A 23,697-nucleotide genomic window follows, 5' to 3' on the forward strand; every position below is an offset into this window, starting at 1 on the left:
GTACACCTTTGTTGATGTTGACTTTGATAAATTTTGTAAAGAATGGCGGGAAAGAGGGAAAGGCCTTTGCCCAGCAGTGGGACACTGTATATAATAGGCAACGAAAAAAAATACTACATACCTATGGAAAATACAAGCTTTTTCGTGTTTTGTCCTAGCCGCCTACATTTAAGGAATACCTATACCTACTGGTACCTAAATGGCATCATTCGTTTTCTTAGAATAAGATTTCTTTTTTAATTTTTTATACAAAATAACTAAAAATTCAACCAAACAATTAAAAATTATAACATTGTAAATGTCAAGTCGGATATCTATAGTCCGAGGTACTGAGACATATTTTTTTCTTTCGCTACGTACGTTATTTCAAGTATACTATTTTAATCATAGTCTAATAAAACATGGTCTTCTCTTCCCAGAGTGACACAAGCCTACGTCACAATAACATTGCCACTTTATATAGCGCTATCGCATATTATCATATAGCGCTGTCGCATGATGACGTAGGCTTGTGTCAGTCACGTGGCCACGAAAAGACGGGAAGAGAGTACCAGGCGGAGTATATTATTATACCATGTATTTGTATTTCCGGGCGGAAAACGTCCGTCGGGGCGTCCCAGATACCGCTGGAGTGACGAAGCCCAAAAAGACCTGTCCGCCCTCGGAATACCCAACTGGCGTGAAGTGGCGCAGAATAGGGCAGAGTGGCGCTCTCTTGTGTCAGAGGCCAAGATCCTCTTTGGGTCACTGAGCCAGTGATGTATGTATGTATGTATTTGAATAGTATAAAAATATTAGTTTAATAGTTATTTCATATGGTATCGTACCTACTCTACTCTTTCATCTTTTTGCATAAACAGATTAGGTTTACAAATTAAAATGTTAATTTCAAATGTATTGACTACCTACTGATGGGTACAGAAAATTATAGCGGTATCTTAGATATACGAGTACCTTTATAATACCTTTATCAAATATAAAAAAAAAACATATACTTAATTATTGTTTATCTTTCAAATCTTTTTAATTAGAATACCTACGGGTGTATTTGATTTTTTTACGTTGAGGAATGTACCTACCCTTAAAATCAACTAAGTCAACCTACCTTTTGACTTACGTAATTATGTAGCTATTATGTCATAGGCTAGGGTAATCCGCCAGTAACTGGCCACCGCCACCACCTTATACTAAAATGAATTCTGTTTATAGGTGAATAGAATTATTTTTTAGTTTAGGGTGGCCAGTTACTGGCGAAATACCCTACATACTAGGGACATTAATTGTTTAAAATTGAACGCCTTTACAACTCCAAATAGCAATAATTGCTTTAGAACATTTTTTGACTGTTACTAATGTTGTTGTTTGCAATGCTTAGCAGAAATTATGTATAGGTATGAACTTAGTTAAGAAAAAAATAGACGAAATAAACTTCGTATATTGTTGTTGACATGTATTTAGAATACATAGTACCTATATGTACATATTGTCACAGAATAAATAATAGTACTTACTACTACCGTACAGAAAGGAAACTTCCTACAAAACCGAAGTTTGACAGCGGTTCAGAGTGGAATCATGCTGTCCGTTTCTAATATATGGCACTATACCTTTCGGCTATTTAGGGTTGTCAAAATTCAAGTCATTATCTTATCTGTGGTCGTGCACGCAAAGGGACGTCAAGTTGTGCAAACCCAATAATTGATCGGAGCAATGCTGAGCCGAACGGAGCCGAGTTTGCCCGAAGCGAAGAGTTTCGCACCTCTGATATTGTACGAGTTCTTCGGAACTATGTACAAAATACATTTTATGTTTACCAATATTTTTTCGGTGAATAAAGCAACCTGCAGACATCCGCGAAAAAATCTAAAGTGTATGGGAAGTCCCCAACCCGCATCGATCGTGCCATTGTGGGGACTAAACCAGATCCCAATCCCTCCCGTGCATGAGAGTAGGACTGTACCCAGCAGTGGAAATAATATACACGGTGGCCAAAAATAAGTGCATTCCCGTTGCCAGGGAGGTTTTAGGATTATACTGAGCCACTTTTACTATGGGACCAACCCCGAAATTGCGAAAAAAAAAATTGGCTGTTAGGTACGTACAGTCGCCATCAGATATATAGGAGCGGCCAAGGTGTTCACAATATCTGAACACGCGCTCTAACGCCCTGACAATAGAGGCGTGTTCCGATATTTGTGAGCACCTTGGCCGCTCCGATATATCTGATGGCGACTGTACATTTTGGCCGGTCCATTTTCTATTGGAGGGTAATTTTTTTTGCGATTTCGGGGTTGGTCACATAGTACAAGTTGCTCAGTATAATCCCAAAACCTCCCTGGAAACGATAACGCACTTATTTTTTGGCCACCGTATATATAGGCTAAGTATTTCTTTTTAAATTATTAATACATAGGTAGTATGTAGGTATAGCTTACCTCGGTACCTACTTGTTTAGGAAACTGCTTAGGGTAATAGACAGATATCCAAGTGACAAATTCGATTGCAACCTTGAGCCCAGCAACCGTGACGTTTTACCTTGCAATCGTAGCCCGGTTGTGGACTTCCGATGTCCAAAATCGACTTCAAGGAGAGCCATTCGAACTTTAAAAATTAAATTTTGATTTGACAATATTCTCCGTACACCTCACTTGCACATGTATATTTCAGGCTAATTAATATCAAATCAAGATCAGATTTTTAAACTCGAATGACTTTAGTTTATTATCTATCGACAAAAGGAAATTGACACAACAGTTTCCTAATGTTTTAATGGGTTTCCGTTACCACGTTAAGTCATGAGCATGACAGTTTTCCCGATGACTCCTTTACCAAACAAACTACGTATAAGTAGGTACCTACCTATAGACAACAGGTAAGACGGTGAAAACTTTAATGTGAATCAGAACCTCGTCGTTAGATTCCTAGTACCGATTGAATGGTTATTTTAGCAATATGAGAATTTGAGTTTAGTTTACTGTAGGTAGGTAGGTAGATTAAGATTTTATTGGTAATACAAATGTTGTACGTATATATTTCGTAAAAGAACATGTGGATAAAAATTACCTGCTTATGCTCCTCATGTCAAACATTGCTTCGTAACAAACGTAGGCACTCGACGCTTAGCATGTCCGAAAACGATAAGGTTTTATGCTTGCGTGAGGGAGTTTAGTGCCCTTAAGTAATTAACACATTTTTTATGTACAAGTAAAACAACGCGACCCGTGGAAACGTTCTTGAATGTGCTTAGCGTATTACTATTAGATTGAAAACGTATTGCGGTGACAATCGCTTTTGCGCTATATGTACGTGAATACATCTATTAGAATTAGGTATGTAGTTATACATGAGAAACATTTGGTTTGCGCTCATTAACTGGATTTCATGTACTGAAAATGAAATTAAAATTACTTATATTTCAATTCAATTCGAATTAAAGTTGTTGTAGCTGAATGCAGGTCACAGTACTCGGTATTTCTCAGTAGACTACGTGGTAAGGACGTGAGTAATAGCAAGGTTGGTTTGTTCTCATTTTCCAACGTGTGACGTTGACCAACAAAACTGTTGGTCTACCTGTCTCGGTTTTTATTTAGTTTTTCTTATACGCATAAGAGAGATAGCCCACAAGGATTGTGTAGGCAGTGTGCGCGGGCGTTCACGTCATCGGTGCTACGCAATTAAGAAAGAAGTTTGTCTCAGTCTGTAATATAGTTTCTAGTGTAACTTTATCTCGGCGTACGTTACAACTGTGGGTAATCAGTAATTATACTTACACTGGTTAGTCTGAGGCGAAGCGCTCGTAAGCGTTGTGAACATCAGGCCAGTTTTCCTCGCCGGCGCGCAGTTAGTAATAATGCTTCAACACTGGAACTAACACGGATTTATTATTTTCCAACTAAACTACTTGAAACGTGAAGGTGAAACTTATTGACTTGAAAAGGTATTGTAACTATTGAATAATAATCGATTTTTATTTGCTTGCTAAGTCAGTCAGTCAAACATGCACTTGTGGGAAATTAGAAATCATGTGACGTTTGTTTTGCAGCTTTTATCAGGTGCATGATTGTAATACTCGTACTACTGATTATTTTTTCAAATATTTATTTTCATTGTTTAACGTTTTTCATTAATTTTTCCAATTAATTTACTTGAAACTGTTTACGATGTCAACATTTATGTTTTGTTTGTGCTAATTATCTTTATCAAAATCTATCTTTTGTCAACTAATAAATACCTATCCCTAATTAACATAATATGCATAAAATAGTTACTTATACGTAATGTATAGGTAGATATATTGCAACTTATTTATTTGTATATTCTCAATTATTCATGATGCTCAATTATTCATGGTTCTGAAAGTCTATAAAAGAAGTAGGTATACTTAGTCGTTGTCATAAAGATGATAAAATTATTCTACCAACTATTAAATATGAAGATACAGGATTTTCCCCTTTATTTATCATTATGAATAACTACATTTTGCCTTGATCATTACAATGTGCTCAATTTACAAGAACTAGGCGTGACTAACATTGCTATCTCTTTATCAATAAGATAAAACGCCAACATGTGATAATACAAATATGCGATAGTGATACTGATAACCGCTATATTGGAATAACAAATTAAATAGGTACCTACCTAATTTTATTTTGATGACAATAAAAGCCTTTCAAAGGATACCTATTAATATAATCTTATATTATAGTTTAGATAAGAAGTGTAATTTAAAGCAATGGTTTGTGTAATTTTAGTTAAAAGGCGGACGTGATGGGATTGTGCTTCTCGCTCGACTGCGGGGACTGTGACGTGTGTTGTAACCCTTGCTGCCTGGCGCTGAGTGCTTGTTGCCTGGTGCCCTGCCTGTGCCCCAACGCGTGCGGACAGCAGCAGCAGCCGCCACAGACAGTCCACATCCACCACCCGCCGGTAGTGGTCGAGCAGCCACCGCCGCCGCCCGGAAGCTACCCGTACCCACCTCCGCCAGGAGCGTACCCCGGCTACCCTGCCCCCGGGGGCTATCCACATCCGCAGTACCAAGGCTACCCTCCGCCGCCTCAGCCTATGTATAGGTGAAAATTGGAAGAAATAAATAAGGTGAGCCATTGCATTTGTTCACGCATTTCTCGTTTAGAGGACGACTGTTGCGCATTGTATAATGATCGACGCGAAATGCTGGCTAAAATTCGAAATCCACGGCTTAACCGTGATTAAAAATCTCATTTAGTAACATTGTAGAGCTAATTAGTTATACAATATAGCCTCATATTGTATTAAAAATACATACCACGTATAGTATACGTGTGAAATCATTTCGTGAATAGTGACTGTGAATGAAGTGCCCACAAATATGGAGTGCAATATTGATACCTACTTAGTAAAGCAGTGCGCTGTTTAAGGTAATGCAGCGAGCGTTAACCATTGTGATAAGTTGCACCTTGGTCTGCTTTTCACCTTGACACTTTGTTTTTGTCACGAGTTTGCTTTTTGTCGTTTTGTCGTATATTCTATAGTAGTAGAACAGGTTTTTTTATGGATAATACAACTTTACAAGGCATCATTAAATTAAGCTAAGATATCTGCGTAAATGTCCTTATTACATACCTAAATTAAATATGCCTTTATAGAGTTTGCAGTATGTAAGATTAAGTGTTAAACCAATCAATGTCAAAGAAAAGACAAATGCAAGCTAATCTATTTTAACAAACTTTTATATGCGAAGGGAACAAGTTCTCAATTTAAACAAAAATCTGGTTCCTTCTATTCTATAATTTGCACCGCTTCGACGTACAAGTTGTTCGAGAGATTGGTGCAAATTATATTTCGTCAAGTATACCTACCTGTATTAGTGCGACCACAACGCACATACATATATTAATATCATGTAAGTTACTAAACTTAATATGTCACCTACATATTATGTAGGTGGCATATTTCGAAAATTAGAGAATGCTTTTCCTTATTAATTTCACAAAGATTTTAATTTAGTTTTACAGGCTTTGTGGAAAATAAAGATAATATGCCGTTTTAAAACTCACACTCAGAGCCAATTGCACCAACCACATTTAAAACGGACTGATTAACGTCAATCAGCAGTGTGTAATGAAAACTTCCCATACAATAAAATTTAGCGGACGCTTTAACAGTGGCAGACTGTTTGGTAAGACCCTAAATCAAACGATTTTTTTGTTGTTTTCCAGTATGGGCTGTAACATTTCGTGTCGGCCTTGCTGCTGCTGCTGCATCCCGTGCCTGTGCTGCGATTGCTGCGCGGACCCACCCCCTCCCACTACCGTCAACGTGGTGCACCACCACGTGCCCGCGCCCGTCACCGTCGTGCACCAGCCACCGCCACCCTACGCCAGATAGAACCTGATAATGGGGTTTTCAGAAAAAAATGTACTTACTATTTACTTTTTTTGGAAAAACTAACAACTTTTGGGTTACTTCGACTCAGAATCACAAGGACTATTGATTGAACCAAAAAAAATGTCCTCAGTTTTTTTTATTTTTAATACAAATTTTGGGTGTCAGTTTTGTGACGGTCCATACAAAATGTAGGTATGTAGTATGTACCTATATGAAGATGTGTCACAAACATTTCTTTTTTTTTCTTTTTGAATCAATATTCCTCGTGATTCTGAGTAGAAATAAACCAAAAGGGAGAGGTGACACTGCCCTGCAAACAAATTTCTATGCAGGGGGATCACCTCTCTCTGAAGCTGACTGTACATCCGCATGTCTATTTTTTTTCTGATAGAATCCTGATCAATGAGCATCCTAATTATTATCTGTCGATTTCTTTCCTTAATTGTTATCTTTGATACCTAATTAGAATTACATAATATATGGTCACTGATGACCTAGTTTGGATTTCTTTATTTTTCAACAAGTGAATGATATATATCCGCTGTTGTTTTATTTTAAATTTATTTTGCAACTGAACTATTTTGTGATTAATCTTATGAAGTAGAAATATTAACTAAAGCATATATGCCTACTTTATGTTATGTATAAACCTATGTATCAATTATATCAAATACCAAAAAGATCTGCACATGACTCTACTACTATAGCGCATATTATAGAGTCATGCCGCGCGGACTGCAAAAAAGCATCTTATGACTAAATGAGATGTACCTAAGTACTCGTAGGTTGATTTTTAATCGTTTAATTTTAAATTTTGTAATTGTGTACCTATCAATTCTTGTGTGTACTTAGTTAAATTAAATTTCCCTTTTATTCATACGGTTTTCTATTTACTAAGGTAAAAGGTATTTTTGAATTTATGTTAGGTATACTAGTAAAATGTGTAAATGAACACAAGTCAGTTGTATGAATGCACGCTAATTCATTTTAGTTTACAAGCCTCGAGTCTTTATACTTGCATAATGTTATATATAAATATAAGTGTAAATAATATTAAGGAATATTTATAAAATAATAACTACCTATTATAAGAAAAAATAAATCTTTTATTCGAATTTATAATCATCAAGGCTCGGAAAAACGCCCGTCATTCTAAACAATATAACCCTGTCCCGTACAACAGATACTTCCTTAATACCAAGGGGTCATCCATTAATTACGTCACACGAATATCTAGGTTTTTTGACCCCTCCCCCCCTCCTTGTCACATTTGGTCACATTTGGCAAACCCCTCCCCCCTAGTGTGACGTCACATTTTTTCTACGAAATCGCCAAATCGAATTAAGTACTTTACCTAAGTATTATTAATATTTTATCAAAATATTTTTGACGATATAAATATTAGTAATTTATCTAAATTAAAATTATCGTTTTAAAAACTTGTTATTTAAATGCACAGCGAATAAAATAATTTAAATAAATTTTCGGTTACTGATTAATTTAAAGTGACGTCACAAAGTTCGTGTCTCCCCCCTCCCCCATGTCACAATATGTCACATTTTCTTGACCCCCTCCCTCCCCTAAACGTGTGATGTAATTAATGGATGACCCCCGATGTCAACGATTAAAAATATCCCAATGACGTCCGGACTGTGAACGAATATTTGCGACTCATAAATGGGTCCTAAGGTTATCTTATGTTTTCAATATGACGGGCGTTTATTTATTTAATATATTTATTACGGATAACAATAAGATCCATACATTGCAAATAATTATATTAAATAATGAATACAATAAACAAGCCCGAGCCTTGAGAACAATGCTTGAGAATCATTTATAAATTGCTACAAGCTTCCCTAATTTATTTTCAACGTGCAGCAGCGCTAAGTTTCAGGTTAGCAATTTTTGAATAATTTTCAAACTAAATAAATAATTTCTTAAATAAGTAAATTGATATTTAATTTATACCGAAACATATATTTAAAAAAACAGTTTGGTTGGGATGAGTTCCGGTCTGCTGTTATTCTGTCCGCGTGTCTGTCAGAGGACTCTATCTCGGTAACCGTTATAGATACATATTTTGTGTTTTCTATTGCCACTATGAATGATATGAATCAAATAATAACAACAAACAAGATTAATATTTGAGGGATGGGAGCTCCATACAAAAATCCTGACTATTTGGTGTTTTAAGATGTAGACAGTTCCAATTTACAAAATTGAGTCTTGCTATTCCCGCATATACCTACCTATTAAAAAAATAAAGTAGGCATAGGCTTGCGGTTGTTTAGACAAGAAACTTATTTGATTGCATTTTGATTGTTATTTTATCGACATAGCGGTACATTAGCTGTGTGTACGGAACCCTCGGGGTGTGAGTCAGACTAGCAAAATTATATTACCAAGGGATCGGTTTCATTTAATGTTGATAACGACTCCATACTTAGCTCACTTTCGGTTTACCTTGTTGCCATGCAAATTCCGAAATTTGATGATGATTTTGGTCCATTAATCTATGAAAATCATTGGTAAATTCTACACCTTATAAAACATCCCCCGCTCGCCCGCAGTCGCCGCCCGCAGTCCCCGCCGCGTCTATCTGTTTGTGTTTGTATGTTCGCGATAAACTCAAAAACTAATACTCAACGGATTTTCATGCGGTTTTCACCTATAAATAAATATTGAGGAAAGATTAGGCGTAAAATTTTCTAACCCGTGAGAAGCCGGGGCGGGTCGCTAGTTTATTATAATGTAAGTATTAATCATGTAACAAATCGACTTATCAAATTACCCTGAATTTTTTACTGCAAAGCTATGTGTCATGATAGACAACAGTTTTATCGATGAGATACCGCAAGTGCCTATACATTAGTATCTTATCAGCCCATAACTGACACCAATTTGACGAGAATTGAAATACAATAGCTAGCAATATTAGTACATTGCTGTAACTCACAAAGACAATACGTAAGTTTTAGTTTTTTGACAGTTTATGCCGATTAGAAAGAACATGTTCTTATCTATTAAAGCCCGATAAAACTAATTAGTCACGTAATAAATCTTAAAGATTTGTAAATAGTCCAATGCAGTTTATGCAGTGTTTTTCAAACTGTGGGTCGCGACCCCCTGGAGGGTCATGAAGCCTCGGCCAGCCTTAAAACAACACATACGCCATACATTTTGTTCGTACTAAGGGGGTCGAATCATGAAAAAGTTTGAAAAACACTGGTCTAGTGCCTTGTTGAGATTTGGTCGGTTTCCCCATGATATTTTCGTTCGCTGGTACGCTTCTGGTCACTTTTAAATGTGTTCTATGCTCACTGTTACATAACTGTATAATAATAATATTATTCTGTATTCCAGAAATAACTAATGGGTGGGTGCAGCAGTTGCTGTGAAGACGATGACGGAGGCGGCGTAGACGTTGTGGAACATCCTCCGATGCACGACGGGGGAGGTCCTGCGATGGTGGACGACGGCGGTGGTGTGACGGTGGTCGACAACGTCCCCGGCCCTGGCCCGATGGGGAGATAGATTGAAATAACTTACTGACTTGATTACTGCCAAACTTGTTTCTGTTGCGGTTAGTGTAAGGAAAATAAATAATAATGATTTTATACTAAGTAAGGCCATCTTTAATTGCAAACGGAACGATGGTGAACGTCGTTTTTTACCCCTAAATGTTGAAACTACAAACAAGACAGTAGCTCAATTTGTAGGGTTCCGTACCAAGAAGGTACAAAGGGAACCCTTCTGGCGTGACTCTGTCCGTCTTTCACTTACCTAATATGTAAATAAATACTTAAATAGTTTTTTTAGGGACATTGTATTTAAGGGACATGTTTTGTATTATAATATTAAACGACCAAAATTTTTATAGCATATGTATTTGTATAAATTGTAAATCAGTTTTCAGAAATAGTTTTTTACAATGCTACGACGGGCTTTATTCCCGGAAATATTCGTTTTTCCGATCTTCATTTAGCACGATCCGAGTGTATGAGTTTAATATACATATTTATATACTAAGTCGGCCCGTTTTTGTCATGACATAAGTAATTCAATATTTTATTTACAAAATATGTAACAAAATATTACATAAGTCAGTGCACAGTGAAATAACAATGATTCTATCGCCACGTAGACGTGTTAACTTTGCAGAGAACTTCATAGTGTTTGTACGAATGCTCGCTGCCTCCAAATGAAATGTACGCACAGCCATGGCTAGGATGTACCTGGAAAATTATAAAATACCTATGTATAAGTAAAAGTGGGTAAAGATATTATGTCCACCTTTAGTCTCTGTAAACAAGCTTAAGTACAGCCCGCCTGATGGTAAGCGGCCCAGACCCCTGACAGCTAACACAGTGTAGCAGTCATCTACTTACAAGTTGTAACAATAATAGTGTTAAGTACAAGTTGTAAGTACCTAGTGTAGTGTAAGGTGGAGGTACGCAGTTGGGCTGCTCCAGATAAAAGCGAGATGAAAATAGCAGCAACATCATGCTGAGAAGGGCAATATACGATGCTACGGCGTAGCACAAATGTAGCACACGTGGCGTGAGCGTATGCTCACAGAAATAGTTAGGTATCTACTACGCATTTTGACAAACATAATGTATGATACCATTTTGATCTCAAAAGTAATACCTTCACGCTTTCTAAATTTAATATCGCATGCACAGCGCGAGTCTGATGCTCATCCTCCATATGTTTAAGATATTGATATCATATTTTACGTTTCTGAATCATGATATTCATGAGAAGAGTACACCTAGAAAACTGCTGTTGTTATCTATTTAGCCTTTATTTACTTTTTCCAAAGTTGCAGTATTACCTTTCCGGGAGTGATAGATTTCAGGTGCTTAACACGGCATATGTAAAGAGGCTCTGCGTTGTGTGTGTTGCCGGCTATAATGGCGTCGGGAGGCACGCTGCCGTGGCTGGCCGTCACCCAGTGCACCATGTGCTCAGGAACGCATAGAACCTGTAAGTTAAGTACCAATTCATAAAATGATTATTGGGGGGGGGGGGTTAATCGTTAATTATTATACGTTTCCAGTAATGTTAAAAGTGTGTCAGTAACGTAAGGTTACTCTGCGCTCTAGTTGTTGGACACGATTTTGTTTAGTGTGCAGTACTGTCATGGTTCAGAAGAGCCTGCAATACCTATTAAACTTGTCTAATTATTATTGCGCTCAGAGGGCTGTTATCCTATCGACTACAAGAGGAAGCTGCTCGGTGTTGATTTTCTAGCTTGCCCGACGCAGACGGGCTATCCCGGGGTCCCAGCCTTCTTTGCCGGCTACAAATGCTTACTCCGCTAGACTGACGCCAGTCTTTATGTAGCGTTACATAAAAGCCTTGTAACTAACATAATCAGTCGGCACTAACCTCAAAGTTATGCACCGGCACCTCCTTCCCCCCGTGCGGTATATACGCAGAGCGGTGCTTAATGGCCAGCTTGCCCGGCACGAGCTCGCCGCTGTGGTGCGCCCTGATCACGCAGAGCGGACTACCGTCCCAGCCCTCCTTGCCGGCTACAAATGCTCGCTCCACTAGACCGGGAGCGGAGAAGCCTGTCGCTGGCACCCAGTCTATTGGATCTAGAATTTATGAATTTCGAAATGTACAGAGCTGATATTCATTTAGAATAGCGTAGATTATAAGCCATGTGATGAAATCGGAATTGAAATATGTATGTTTTTAGTTTTCGTAGAGGCAATATTTGTGCCACCGCCTGTGTTACCTACACCACCACAAATGAAGAAGACCAACATTCATTAAAGGTGTAAAACATATGCAGATACCTACTTTTAATAAGGTTTAAAAAACCTATTAACTACCAGCATAAGGTTGGGGCTGGGGCGGCGGCACATAACTCGGCTGTGGGGTCGGCTGCGGTGGCACTGGCTGCGGCTGCACCACAGGGTACACGGGCATGGCCGGCACAGGCATCATCACCGGCGTGGGCACGTAGGCGTACCCGCCGGGCGGCGGCGGCGAGTATGTGTACCCGGGGTGGTACGGCGGAGGCGGGCCATGGTGCCATGGATCTGGAAACATTATAGGTAGGCACGTATTTTGTTATAGTTTAGGCTCCTTAAATTGGGCCCAAACACAAATATTAGGATTCTTTTTTATCCGTCTGTAAAAAATAAGTGATAACATTTACTGTACCTGAAAAAAAAATTATGGTTACTAAGTATCCGGGTATATTAGTGGCAGTGGCAGTGCACCTAACATCCGTATTTTATTGTAACCGGATCGGAGTACGGTCTCTGCGCCAGATTTTTGCCCCTATGGAAGGACACCATCTACTGGTCTCTTGCATCAGTTATAATGTCGGTTCTTTTAGACCCGACCAGCGTACAAAAAGTGACGAGTAAGAGGACCGGGGCTGGTTTAGATGAACTGGCCCCGTCACATCTCTGAACGTCAGTTATGGCTGCAGCATTAGCAGAGGAGGCCGATAACGCACAGATTAGTAAATACAGTGGTCTCGGCACCGAATGTAATTTTTGTATTTCATTCTACACTAGCGACCCGCCCCGGCTTCGCACGGGTTAACAAATTATACACCTAAACCTTCCTCAAGAATCACTCTATTGATAGGTGAAAACCACATGAAAATCCGTTCAGTAGTTTTTGAGTTTATCGCGAACAAACATACAAACACACAAACATACAGACGCGGCGGGGGACTTTGTTTTATAAGCTGTAGTGATAATAAGTACCTATGTATGTTAAAATTTTGGTCCGTTGGGCCTTGGTGCTCTAGATCTTTGAAGGACCCGTCCAAGTGACTATGAGACGCTACAGCAAACCGGAGGGTTGACAACTTTCTCTCTCAACACATCAATCTAACAATCACTCTTATTGACGATAGAAATATAAACTACTTCTAACACCTAGTATTAGTAACTATGCCTATTTATTAATAAATATAAAATGCTAGTTATAATATAAATAATCGACTTACTGTGAGACATTTTAAAATCTTTGAAATCCAAATTCAAAACAAATAGCACAAATGTGGGAACCAATATGAACTGTTTTTTATCGATACCGTGTGTTATATGCCCTATCGTTCGAAACTTAGTCGTGATAAGATAAACAAACATACGAAGTATTTTCTAGTAAGTACCTATCTAGTTAGCACAATAGGTTTTTCTTTGTTTTACTTATTGATCGAGGATATGAGACAATGTTATGATTCACGTATTGTATGACGCTGTTATAATTACATTCATTATGCTCTTAGAAGCAGAATTTGTGGTTATATTATAGTACTTTACTTACTACCTTATTACTCAAAAGAAATCTTGTACTATTCTTATCTTATTAGGACTCTGGTGATGATTAAGGAAGCAATTTAATAATTAATTCAATGACTTAATTGTAACTTATGGTGACGAAATATGTTCTTCATCACACCAGTCGGTAAAGCTGGAAAGTGGCATTTTATCCATAAATCGGCCTAGTTCCACTGTATATAAGCACAAGGTTTGTGTTGTGGGTAGGTACCTATCAGAAGTTAAAAAAACATGGTAAAATAAAATTATAAAAAAATACCCATTATGCCAGTTAGGTACATCTACTACCTATAGAATTAATTAAGTAGAGTAAGCCTTTTTATGTCTTGTTTTTTTTTTTAGATAAAATCTTATCTGAAACCCAATAGCTTTAATGATAGGTTACTTTCCAAATAGTTGTCAGCGTTACTTTCAATTGAGACCGAAGTTGATTTGAAAATAATAACGTTAGTATTTCAAGGCTCTCTCAAAAGAATAAGTATTAGTCTCAAATGAACTTACATAGGTTATGGTTCTCTTGTAACCCTTAAAATGTTTTATTATTATTTTCGTGTTTTTAATTGGTTTTGTACCGCATTCGGCATGAAGAAACCATTTCTGTTGTCGAACGGGCAGGCCTGCAACGTTACCTATTGGAGTAAACTTTGGTCTGTCATGGTAATTACTATCTTTATAGTTTTAGATTTCACATCAGACAATGAGAGTACTAAAGAAGGAATCAAAACTTACTTCGAAGATATATCGGATATCAATGATTTAATATTCAATATAATCATACTAATCATAGACTTTTTTCATCCCTCAACATTGTGGTCGGAGCTTTATATGACTTTAAGCAATATCTTTAATCGTTTGAAGTTGAGTAATAGAAATTTAAAGATGATTGCTTTGAAACTATATGTGTGGATTTTTTTGCCAAGTGTTGTATTTATTCCAATCTTTTTTATGGAAATCTTTATTCCACAATTTGCCCAATTTACTATTCTTATAAAGGTGCCGGGTTATTTGGCAACTTTGCATTTAGTGATTCATTTGTGCCTAGTGTTGGCTGTATTAAGGAACATAAATAAAATATTGAATAAGACACATCAGTTTAATGTAAAAGACACCGAAATACCATTTTTAACGAAGGAATCAAGCATGTTCAGATATTTCAGATATTTTTTTAATACCAATGTTAATTTTATGGTAGCGGATGTCTCGGATTCCAATTTTAGTATCCAATCCCTATGCAAAATTTACGATGATTTAATCACTTGCATTCAATTACTGGAAAAGCTTCATGGAAAACAAGTAAGTTTAATTATCTGGAGTATTGCGATGAATTTAATGATAAAAATACTCGTAGTTGTAAACAAAAATAAAACATTTTGTACTTTTTCCAGATATTGTGTACTATTTGGATGATGTTCTCCGGTGCAGTGATTGGAGTTACTCTGATGAGTTGTGAGGAGGTATTTTAATAATGATAAAACCGTTTAAGGGTCCCACGAACCCGCCGCCAAAAAGCCGCTCCCATACTATACATCCCACTTCAAACATTTTTTTTGTTTTAGGTAGAATGTCCCGGGATAATAACGATAAGAATTGTACTACCATTTATTTGGTCAAGTCTTTGTTGTATTGTGGGCGACCAGTTAAAACAGGAGGTGGAGTGGACTGAAATACTTATAATGAAGCATTTGATTGACTTTAAATGTGGTAAGAAAACTTTATATGACATCGTTGGTTAACAACCAGCTTCCTAACATTACCTCCTCCTTACACAAAGACATGTAGGGGAGGGTTGGAACTATTTTTTACAAAGACGGAATGGTCTTTAATCTATGTATTTGGGCATCATTGATATATTTAAAATCTATACGACCTTCAAACCTTCAAGAAAAGAGGGTACTCCCATCTTAAATTCCCGGCAACGCACAAACAAACGAGCGGTTGTTGCGGATGTCTGTGGGGCGACGGTAATCGCTTGCCTTCGGGCATTTCGTCTGCTCGTTTTCCTCCTAGGTATATACAGTGAAACCTGGATAAGTGAGACTTCAAGGGACGAGCAGATTGGTCTCACTTAAAGAGGTATTCCACTTACCCAGGCTCTCAGTTAGCCAGGTACAAATAAATTTCTGTCTCATTTACAGAGGGTCCCATTAATAGAGGCGAGAATAGAGGATATTTCAGTTATAGAGGTGGTTAATAGGGTATTTTGTAATTATCTTTAAAAATAAATAAGGTAACATAATCCTTGTCCCTAAATATTTTTTAAATCTGTTAATTATTTCTTTAAATTTAATTTGAATGATTATATTTTCAAATGATAGATTTTTTCAATTAAATTTGATATGGACTTCATTGCCTCTTAGAAAATTATTAAATGAAAATGTGTTCATTCGTGTTACTTATCAAGATTTCAGCTTTCGTTTCGATAGTTTTAATTACATAAAGTAACTAAATTAAACTTGAAGTCGTTTAGAAATGCGGAATTTGTGGATAGACTAAGAGTTAGTAAGAATACGGAAATTGATCAATAAAGTCCAAGTTAGAGAGGTCATAGACTGACTTTATCTCAGATACAGAGGTCAATCCTATAAAATTCTAAAAAAACAATTAGGAAAATGTAATCTTATAAATATATATCTCAGTAAAGGAGGTAAAATACACTCTCTGTCTCAATTATAGAGGTAAATGTGACTATAAAATTACAACAACTAATCCCAGTTATAGAGGTTCGTTTTATCTCACTAACAGAGGTAATTCAGTGCTAAAGTGTCGGGACCGTACCATGAGTCCCAGCTATAGAGGTTTCTCACTTATCCAGGTCCCACTTAACCAGGTTTCACTGTACATACCAACCTGCAAGCTACAGCACCCGCTTTTAAATTTAATTTTAGATACATTTATAATACTTTTCAATACTTTCATTATTTTATTCTTCCTAAAAATAATAATTATAAAGTACTAAAAATCAACCTCTGTCTTTGTGGAATTTCAATACATACACACTCTATTTTTAATCGACTTCAATTTCATAGAAGGAGGAGGTTCTGTATTCGGTTGTGGCTATCTTTTTTTTTCTATGTACGTTCACCGATTACTCCGACATTCGTAGTCCGATTTGAGTAATTCTTTTTTTGTTTGAAAGTAGCTACCTCCAAGTTGGTCCCATATTAATTTGGTTCTGTTCTGATGATGAGATTCATGAGGAATTGAGGGAACTCCTCAATTTTTAAAGGCACATGCATAGTGATTTGGGTGTTTTCTTAAGCAAGTCGAGCATTTTCTCCCGAAAACCACCAATTTGATGAAGTAGACCTGGTGATGATAATTGTTTTGATGATAATGATGATGATTTTTAATGTAGTATGTTCAGCGATTACTCCGGCACCTGTGATCCGATTTGAGTAATTCTTTTTTTGTTTGGAAGAAGTTACCTCCAAGGTGTTTCCGTATTATTTTTGGTTCTGGTCTGATGATGGAATCCATGTGGAATTGAGGGAACTCCTCAATTTTTAAAGTTACGCGTAAAGTGATTTCGGTGTTTTCTAAAGTAACTCGAGCATTTGCTTCCGAAAACCACGAATTGGATGTAGTGCAACTGTAGCCTTACCATGAGTTTGACACTACCCCCGATCAGTAGCCTTACCACGAGTTTGACATTGACATATTCGCTAACGTCTTCGTAACTTACTTTTTATGCACCTCGCTCGCACTAATTAGGGCGAGCGAAGCGAGCCCTATCACTATTCGACAAACTATGCATTCTTGTGGTACACTTTACGGAAAAACTATCGCACTGTTAGGTTTGAGATTTAACATAGTAATTTAAATTCATGTCTAGATGTGTTATCAAACATAAAAATATCATTTTATAAACATAAAAAATAAATAAAAGGGTCAATAATGTGTATTACTACTAGCGCCATCTGTTGGCCTAATGTTGGTTATTTATTGTCCTAACAGATGGCGTTAGTAGTAACAAGGTTAAAGGTTGTTCCGTTAAAAATGCGCTGGGTTTTTGGCTCAGTATAATTGGGTAATTGACTACTAGTCAAATGAGTTTCTTTTTTCGAACTGTCAAAACGATTTGCTACTAAGGAATTTACATGAAACACTAGCATGTGACGTCACAATCAAATTACCTACTCTTTATAGTTTTATACGGGATTTAAAATAGAAATGTGACTAGAAATAACTGATGATAATGGTGTAAAATAATTTATTTTAAATACAGTCTAATACCCTTTTAGTAACAATAATTAATTATGAGTGAATACGTGACTATTTTTTATTGAATCTATAATCGTTTTTACTACTATGGCGGTTAAAATCACACGTGACTGCTTTCGATATTGCGGCAATAATGCATGCAGTTGGCAGTAATATCGCAGTCGGCAGCAGTATTGCAGCGCGATATTATTATGTATTTCCTTACTGTTTCAAATGCCAAAAGCGATTTCGCTGCCAGGGTTTTTGACATTTGAGGCAATAATGTAGTCGGCAGTAATATTGCAGGCAGCAGCAGTATTGCAGGGCGATAGTACTGCCTTACTGTTTCAAATGCCAAAATCGATGTCGCTGCCAGGGTTTTTGACATTTGCCGTAGTAATATAGTCGGCACACTCGGCAGTAGTATTGCAGCGCGCAAATGTCGAAATCGAGTTTTTAATTAATATTATTTACATTTGCAGTAATATAGTCGGCAGTAATATCGCAGTCAGCAGCAGTATTGCAGTGCGATATTACTGTCTTACTGTTTTAAATGTCAAAATGGATGTCGCTTTCCACTCTGGACGACCGGCTAAAGCAAGACAGAGGCAGAGGGCCCTTTTTATCCATATCGGGTGGTAGAACTTCTCACTTCCCAGGAGCAGTGGGAATGTTTCTTCCCAACAGCTCTCCATAAACTGCCCTGCGTTGACTGATTGTACTGGTCTATCAGCAGGCGATGGGGTCGTCACATCGCTACGCCCATATTCATGTCTACCCATCAAGAACCTATAGGTGCTTCGGACATTTGTAAGGCGTGCGCGGAGTTTAAGCCAACACGTGGGGCCCTTTTGACATTATAATGAGATGTAGTACTCGTAGTAGTAGTAAAACATTTTATTGTACAAAAAGAAACATAAAACATGAAAACACACACAAAGTTTTATAGTACAAAGGCGAATGTATCTCTTTCAGGGATCTCTTCCAGTTAACCTTTGAGCAATTGAAGAGAAAGCTCCTCTCTTTCTTTCAAAACGGTAGACATAAAAGCTGTACTAAACGGCATTAAAATATGAGATGTTTTGGATACATCGAGATATAGATGGTTCCCTTATAATAGATTACGTAATGTATTGAAATGTAGGAAACAAGAATATATTCGTACGAGGAATTTAATGTAAGTAGGTACCTATTGATATAATATAATACAAACAGTCTGAAAATGATTTGGGGTATTAAATATATTCAGAAGCCCTTCTTCTTCTTCTCGTGTCGATGGTTTCGTATTTCATATTAAGCGGGACCAGAAGGTAGCGACGGACAGAAGCCCTTATATCACATCATATCATTTTTAGGGTTCAGTACTTACCTCAAAAGGAAAAAAACGGAACCCTTATAGGATCACTTTGTTGTCCGTCCGTCTGTCTACTAAGACCTTTTATCTCGGGAACGCGTGGATGTATCGAGTTGAAATTAAAGCATAAGGTCCTAAAAGCTGTGAAAAATTCAGACTTCTAAGTTATCGGAAAAAAACTTGTCCAGTTTTTTAAGATGAATCTCTTATTAAACTACCTTAGTAATTATAACTACATGTATATAGGTAGAAAAACTCCGCGAGCCCTTACAAAGCTCTGCTTTTTGCTAGTATGTTATTACGAGCGAGATGCATAGAAAGTAAGTTACACACACGCTAGCGAATATATCAATGTCAAACTCGTGGTAAGGCTGGTAAGGCTACTGATCGGGGGGTAGGGTTAGGAGTTAAGGGGTCAGGGATTAAGGGGTCGGGGAATGGCTGCTGAAAGTTGAAGGGTTGCTGGTTCAGGGTCGAGGGGTTCCTGGATCAGGGGTTGATGCGCTGTGAGGTTGAGTGATCGGGTGGTTGAGGGATTGGGTCAGTGGCGGGGCGGAGGATGGATTTAGTGTAGTGACAGGAATTATAATTTCCCAGACGGACTAGAGAAAATTCCTGATTACATATTTAATATTTATTAAAGTAATAGCTACACGAATTTAGTGTTAAACATCATCTTGTTTTTCATTCATGCGTCGCGCTCTTAACAATGCGTTAAAACTAAAAATGGAAAAATAAAAGCTTTTTACAAAAAAAAAGAAAACCGACTTCAAAAAGGATGAAATAAAATATTACCCTTTTATAAGTCTATGCGTTACCAACTGATATGCTTGAAGTCGGTGCCAAGCCAAGTAGTAACAATACCAGTCAAAAATAATCAGCTTTATGGCTATAAAACCCCTTAGAACTGTACTAATAACTATTATAATAGTGTAAGTAATTCTGTCTGCCTCTTTGTCGCCTTTTCATGGCTAAACAACTGAACCGCTTTAGGTGAAATTTGGCAAGAAGGTAACATCCTTGAATTGTTTTATATTTTGAAATGTAGTCCTCTGGATAAGGAACGGGAAATAACTTAGTCCCAATCCCACACTTGCGTGCTATAGACTGTTCGAGCATTAGTAAGAAATGCTCTTTATAAAATACGACGGCAAAAAAATGCATTGGATTTACACTAATGTTCCGACAAACAAGAAGGTTTGATCGTGTGTTCTGAGGTGTGTTCTTAGGTAGAGTCGTTGTCAATGATATGTTTACACTTTTGCACCTTACTCCTTTCCGCTGGATGCGGGTGGCGCAAGACCGGTCATTGTGGCACTCTTTGGGGGAGGCCTATGTCGAGCAGTGGACGTCCTCTGGCTGATATGATGATTATGATGATGATGACCTTACTCCTTTGTAATAAGGCGAAAAGTGTAAATATATTTTTAACGTCGACTGTACCTACAGAAATTACGTTCATTGTCGTCGTGTAAGGCAATCCAACGTAGGTATGTATACATCCTTATCGAAACGCACCATCATGGTATGCTTCAAAATTTGGCTTGGCACCGACTTCAAACATATCAGTTGGTAACGCATAGACTTAAAAAAGGATAATATTTTATTTCATCCTTTTTGAAGTCGGTTTTCTTTTATTTTGTAAAAAGTTTTTATTAGAGGTAGGTAGTCTAACACAATACAATTACAATAATTTGTTTGTTTTAGATCTCCCCAGAAAAAAAGTACTAGAAACATTCAAGCAACTCGTTAGTACAAATAAATTACAATTCACTGCCGGTAACCTTTTCCGTGTGAACTATCATCTGATTATTGGAACTATCATGAACGTTATTACTTACAGCATCATATGTATTCAGTTGTTTTTAAGAACAAATTAATGTTTGGTTAATAAATATATCGGATGGAACAGAACGAAAGACTTTTACGCATACGGGGAATTGTTTAGGCTACGTACTTTATTTTTCACTTATTAATCACGTTAATATTTCTAACCGTTTTAGAGATACAGTTTGTTAAACATTAGTGCATAAATCTGTATGTTACAACCCTAGCAAGTAGATCCTATTGTATGATATGACATGTGTCAATTTAAAATGTAAATATCTTTGTAGGGTTGTCACTGATATAAAAATATTTCATTTTAGTGATTTTGTTTTACTTGTTACTTCAGCTTTACGATTATAATAATTCGATTGTAGATCACTTAGATAACATTATCCTTTCAGCTCAGTCTCTAGAAATGTTCCAGCCTGTATATTGTCTTCGTTGTGTTAATATGTATTTCGAATTATTAGTATTCGATTCTATGTGACATAATGACGATTTCATAGTTTTTAATTGTTTGGTAGAGTTAATTATAATGACCGTTTTAAAATGAGAGAGATGCAGATATAAAATTAAAGAATACTATTTATATACTATTTCTTTTCCGTAAATGTATCTAGCCTAAGTTAACGGAATGTAATAAAATACCCTGATAAATTAATCTATAGTACCTACTTAAAATATACGGTAGCACATTACATACACTATGCACCGTGCGTGTGGGCCTGGAGGTGCATAGCACCGCGTATGAAAAGAAAAGCGTTTTTAGATTATTTTATTAAGAGATTCATAGCATGTCAGTATAAGAGTTAATTATATATCATTGTGTGAGTTATATAAGTGAATAAAAATCTTATGTAACTAATGTCTTATCTATTTAAATCGACTAAGCTTCTTCTTCTAACAAATATACATTCTATATTTATTTAATGTCGATTTACGGCCGAGCTGGGGAATTGGGGATGTTCCTATAGTCTGTATCTTTAGGTATTTAAATAAAAGTAAACACACAATTGGTATATTTTCGGGTAGTTATAACATTTATTGGTTAACCGACCAATTACAAAACCGCCTGGATCTGTAACTGAACGACCTGACTTTAACCTACATTATTTGATCGTGTAATGTTAGATTTTGTTCACTTTTATTTAAATACCTAAAATACCTACAGAGTATAGTGTCACTTCCCTCCCTTCGTGTCATTGGGCGCATGCGGTCTTTCGTGTGGAGGGGGGCGGTATGGCTTTTCCCTTTTGTCACCGGGGCCCGACATATCTGAAATTAAATTAAAAACTTTTAAAATACAGATTCATTTAGAAGAATAGGACACAATTTATTTACGTCGAAAACAAACATTTTAATTCTTTGTGTGTGTTTTTAAGGCTTTAAGACCTAATTAACAGGTAGTTTTGTGATATTTTAAGTAGAAGTAGTAACGGATATTGTTTTAACTACTGACCTATCAGATCTCTTACCGTTTGATTTTATTAAACACATAACATAAGTGTTAAATGGTCCCCTAGTCCATCGTAATCATGAACAAAATGCGCATCTTTTTTGTAAAAATTTGATGAGTTTTGGGCTTTTGCACTTACTCCTTGAAAAACTTACCTTACGTTACCTCAACTTATAAAAGTTATAAAATGAAATAGTTCGAACACTAGAGGCCTATTCAAAGTTAAACCTAGGCTCTAGCCACCCACAAACCAAAACTTGCCAAGACAAATACAATTTTGACTTGTTAAAATAAAGATTCAAAACACATTGGGATGCCTTGTTAAATAAATATTATAGGACATTTTTACACAAATTGACTAAGCCCCACGGTAAGCTCAAGAAGGCTTGTGTTGTGGGTACTCAGACAACGATATACTTAATATAATATATAAATACTTAAATACATAGAAAACAACCATGACTCAGGAACTGGTGTTCGGCCAGAGGATAAATAGGTATTCAATTTGCTTTGATACTAATTTGACGTTACATATATACTTAGTGCATCTCGCTCGTACTAGTTTATCGGTGGCACAAGTTGCATTGCAAGTAATGTCAAATCAATATCATGTCAAATTGTGATTTCTAAAATTTGAATAGATCTCCTTTGTCAAGAAAAACTACACAAAGTTTGTGATAACTTAATACCTTCACCTACTTGCAGTTGAAGTGTTCGCTCTCAGTAGGTATAGGGATAATATGTTCCTTCAAACGTGCAATGTGTTTTGAATGATGCATAACTAGCCACGGGAACTATATATATACAAAACGAGAAAGATAGCTTGAAAAACTTGAACGTTGAAATTATCTCGTTAACTCTTTTGGTTTGGCCTTCCCGAGATAACATTGGGTTTATTTGACAGGAGTTATCAGTCTTATTTTATATCATACAGGATGTTGTAAATTCTGTACAAGAACTAAATAAGTGTCAAGACAAAGCGCGGTGAATTATATTTATTTATTTTTTATATTTACAGATATTCTATTTATTTTTATTAAAAAATGTAATGTAACTTAAAAAAACGACTTCATTAAACAAGTTAGATGTAGATGCTATTAAAAGTATTGTGGAGTATCGGGAGTACACATTATTTTCGACTTTCGAACCGATTATTTTAAAAAGTATTTACT

The 23,697-nt window shown here is 36.6% G+C and overlaps 2 protein-coding genes and 1 long non-coding RNA gene across 4 annotated transcripts; 2 read left to right on the forward strand and 1 right to left on the reverse strand.

The window, feature by feature from the left end:
- The first annotated feature begins 3,450 nt into the window (after positions 1–3,450).
- LOC134805557 (uncharacterized) lies at positions 3,451–9,750 on the forward strand. 2 transcript variants are annotated; one of them, XR_010146321.1, is made up of 3 exons: positions 3,833–3,937; positions 6,201–6,399; positions 9,736–9,750. It is a non-coding gene; the product is annotated as an uncharacterized LOC134805557 (long non-coding RNA). The 2 variants fall into 2 exon arrangements; XR_010146320.1 differs by lacking the exon at positions 9,736–9,750 and having other exon boundaries at positions 3,451–3,937; positions 6,201–6,371.
- A 708-nt stretch (positions 9,751–10,458) lies between these two features.
- Positions 10,459–13,427, reverse strand: LOC134799587 (protein tonB2-like). Its single transcript, XM_063772026.1, has 5 exons — positions 13,355–13,427; positions 12,219–12,428; positions 11,767–11,978; positions 11,210–11,359; positions 10,459–10,607 (listed from the first exon to the last, which is right to left on the reverse strand). Exons 1-5 carry the CDS (start codon positions 13,362–13,364, stop codon positions 10,503–10,505), a joined length of 687 nt encoding a protein of 228 aa, XP_063628096.1. The 5' UTR covers positions 13,365–13,427; the 3' UTR covers positions 10,459–10,502.
- A 748-nt stretch (positions 13,428–14,175) lies between these two features.
- On the forward strand, positions 14,176–21,122 carry LOC134799598 (uncharacterized). The gene is made up of 4 exons (XM_063772036.1): positions 14,176–14,981; positions 15,074–15,142; positions 15,245–15,389; positions 20,950–21,122. The coding sequence occupies exons 1-4, from the start codon at positions 14,220–14,222 to the stop codon at positions 21,120–21,122; spliced, it is 1,149 nt and encodes a 382-aa protein (XP_063628106.1). The 5' UTR covers positions 14,176–14,219.
- Positions 21,123–23,697: the final 2,575 nt, after the last annotated feature.

The sequence above is a fragment of the Cydia splendana genome, chromosome 2 (assembly GCF_910591565.1).
Source record: "Cydia splendana chromosome 2, ilCydSple1.2, whole genome shotgun sequence".
Classification (NCBI taxonomy): domain Eukaryota; kingdom Metazoa; phylum Arthropoda; class Insecta; order Lepidoptera; family Tortricidae; genus Cydia; species Cydia splendana.

Excerpts from the sequence above, each read along its gene's own strand:
- LOC134799587 (XM_063772026.1), bottom strand. Across the intron at positions 11,979-12,218 it reads CCAGCCCCAACCTTATGCTG|ATCCAATAGACTGGGTGCCA; the intron begins GTAGTTAATAGG and ends CATAAATTCTAG. Across the intron at positions 11,360-11,766 it reads TGCCGGTGCATAACTTTGAG|GTTCTATGCGTTCCTGAGCA; the intron begins GTTAGTGCCGAC and ends CTTAACTTACAG.
- LOC134799598 (XM_063772036.1), top strand. The coding sequence starts at position 14,220 with ATGTTTTATTATTATTTTCGTGTTTTTAATTGGTTTTGTACCGCATTC. Across the intron at positions 15,143-15,244 it reads CTCTGATGAGTTGTGAGGAG|GTAGAATGTCCCGGGATAAT; the intron begins GTATTTTAATAA and ends TTTTTGTTTTAG. Across the intron at positions 15,390-20,949 it reads TTTGATTGACTTTAAATGTG|ATCTCCCCAGAAAAAAAGTA; the intron begins GTAAGAAAACTT and ends TGTTTGTTTTAG.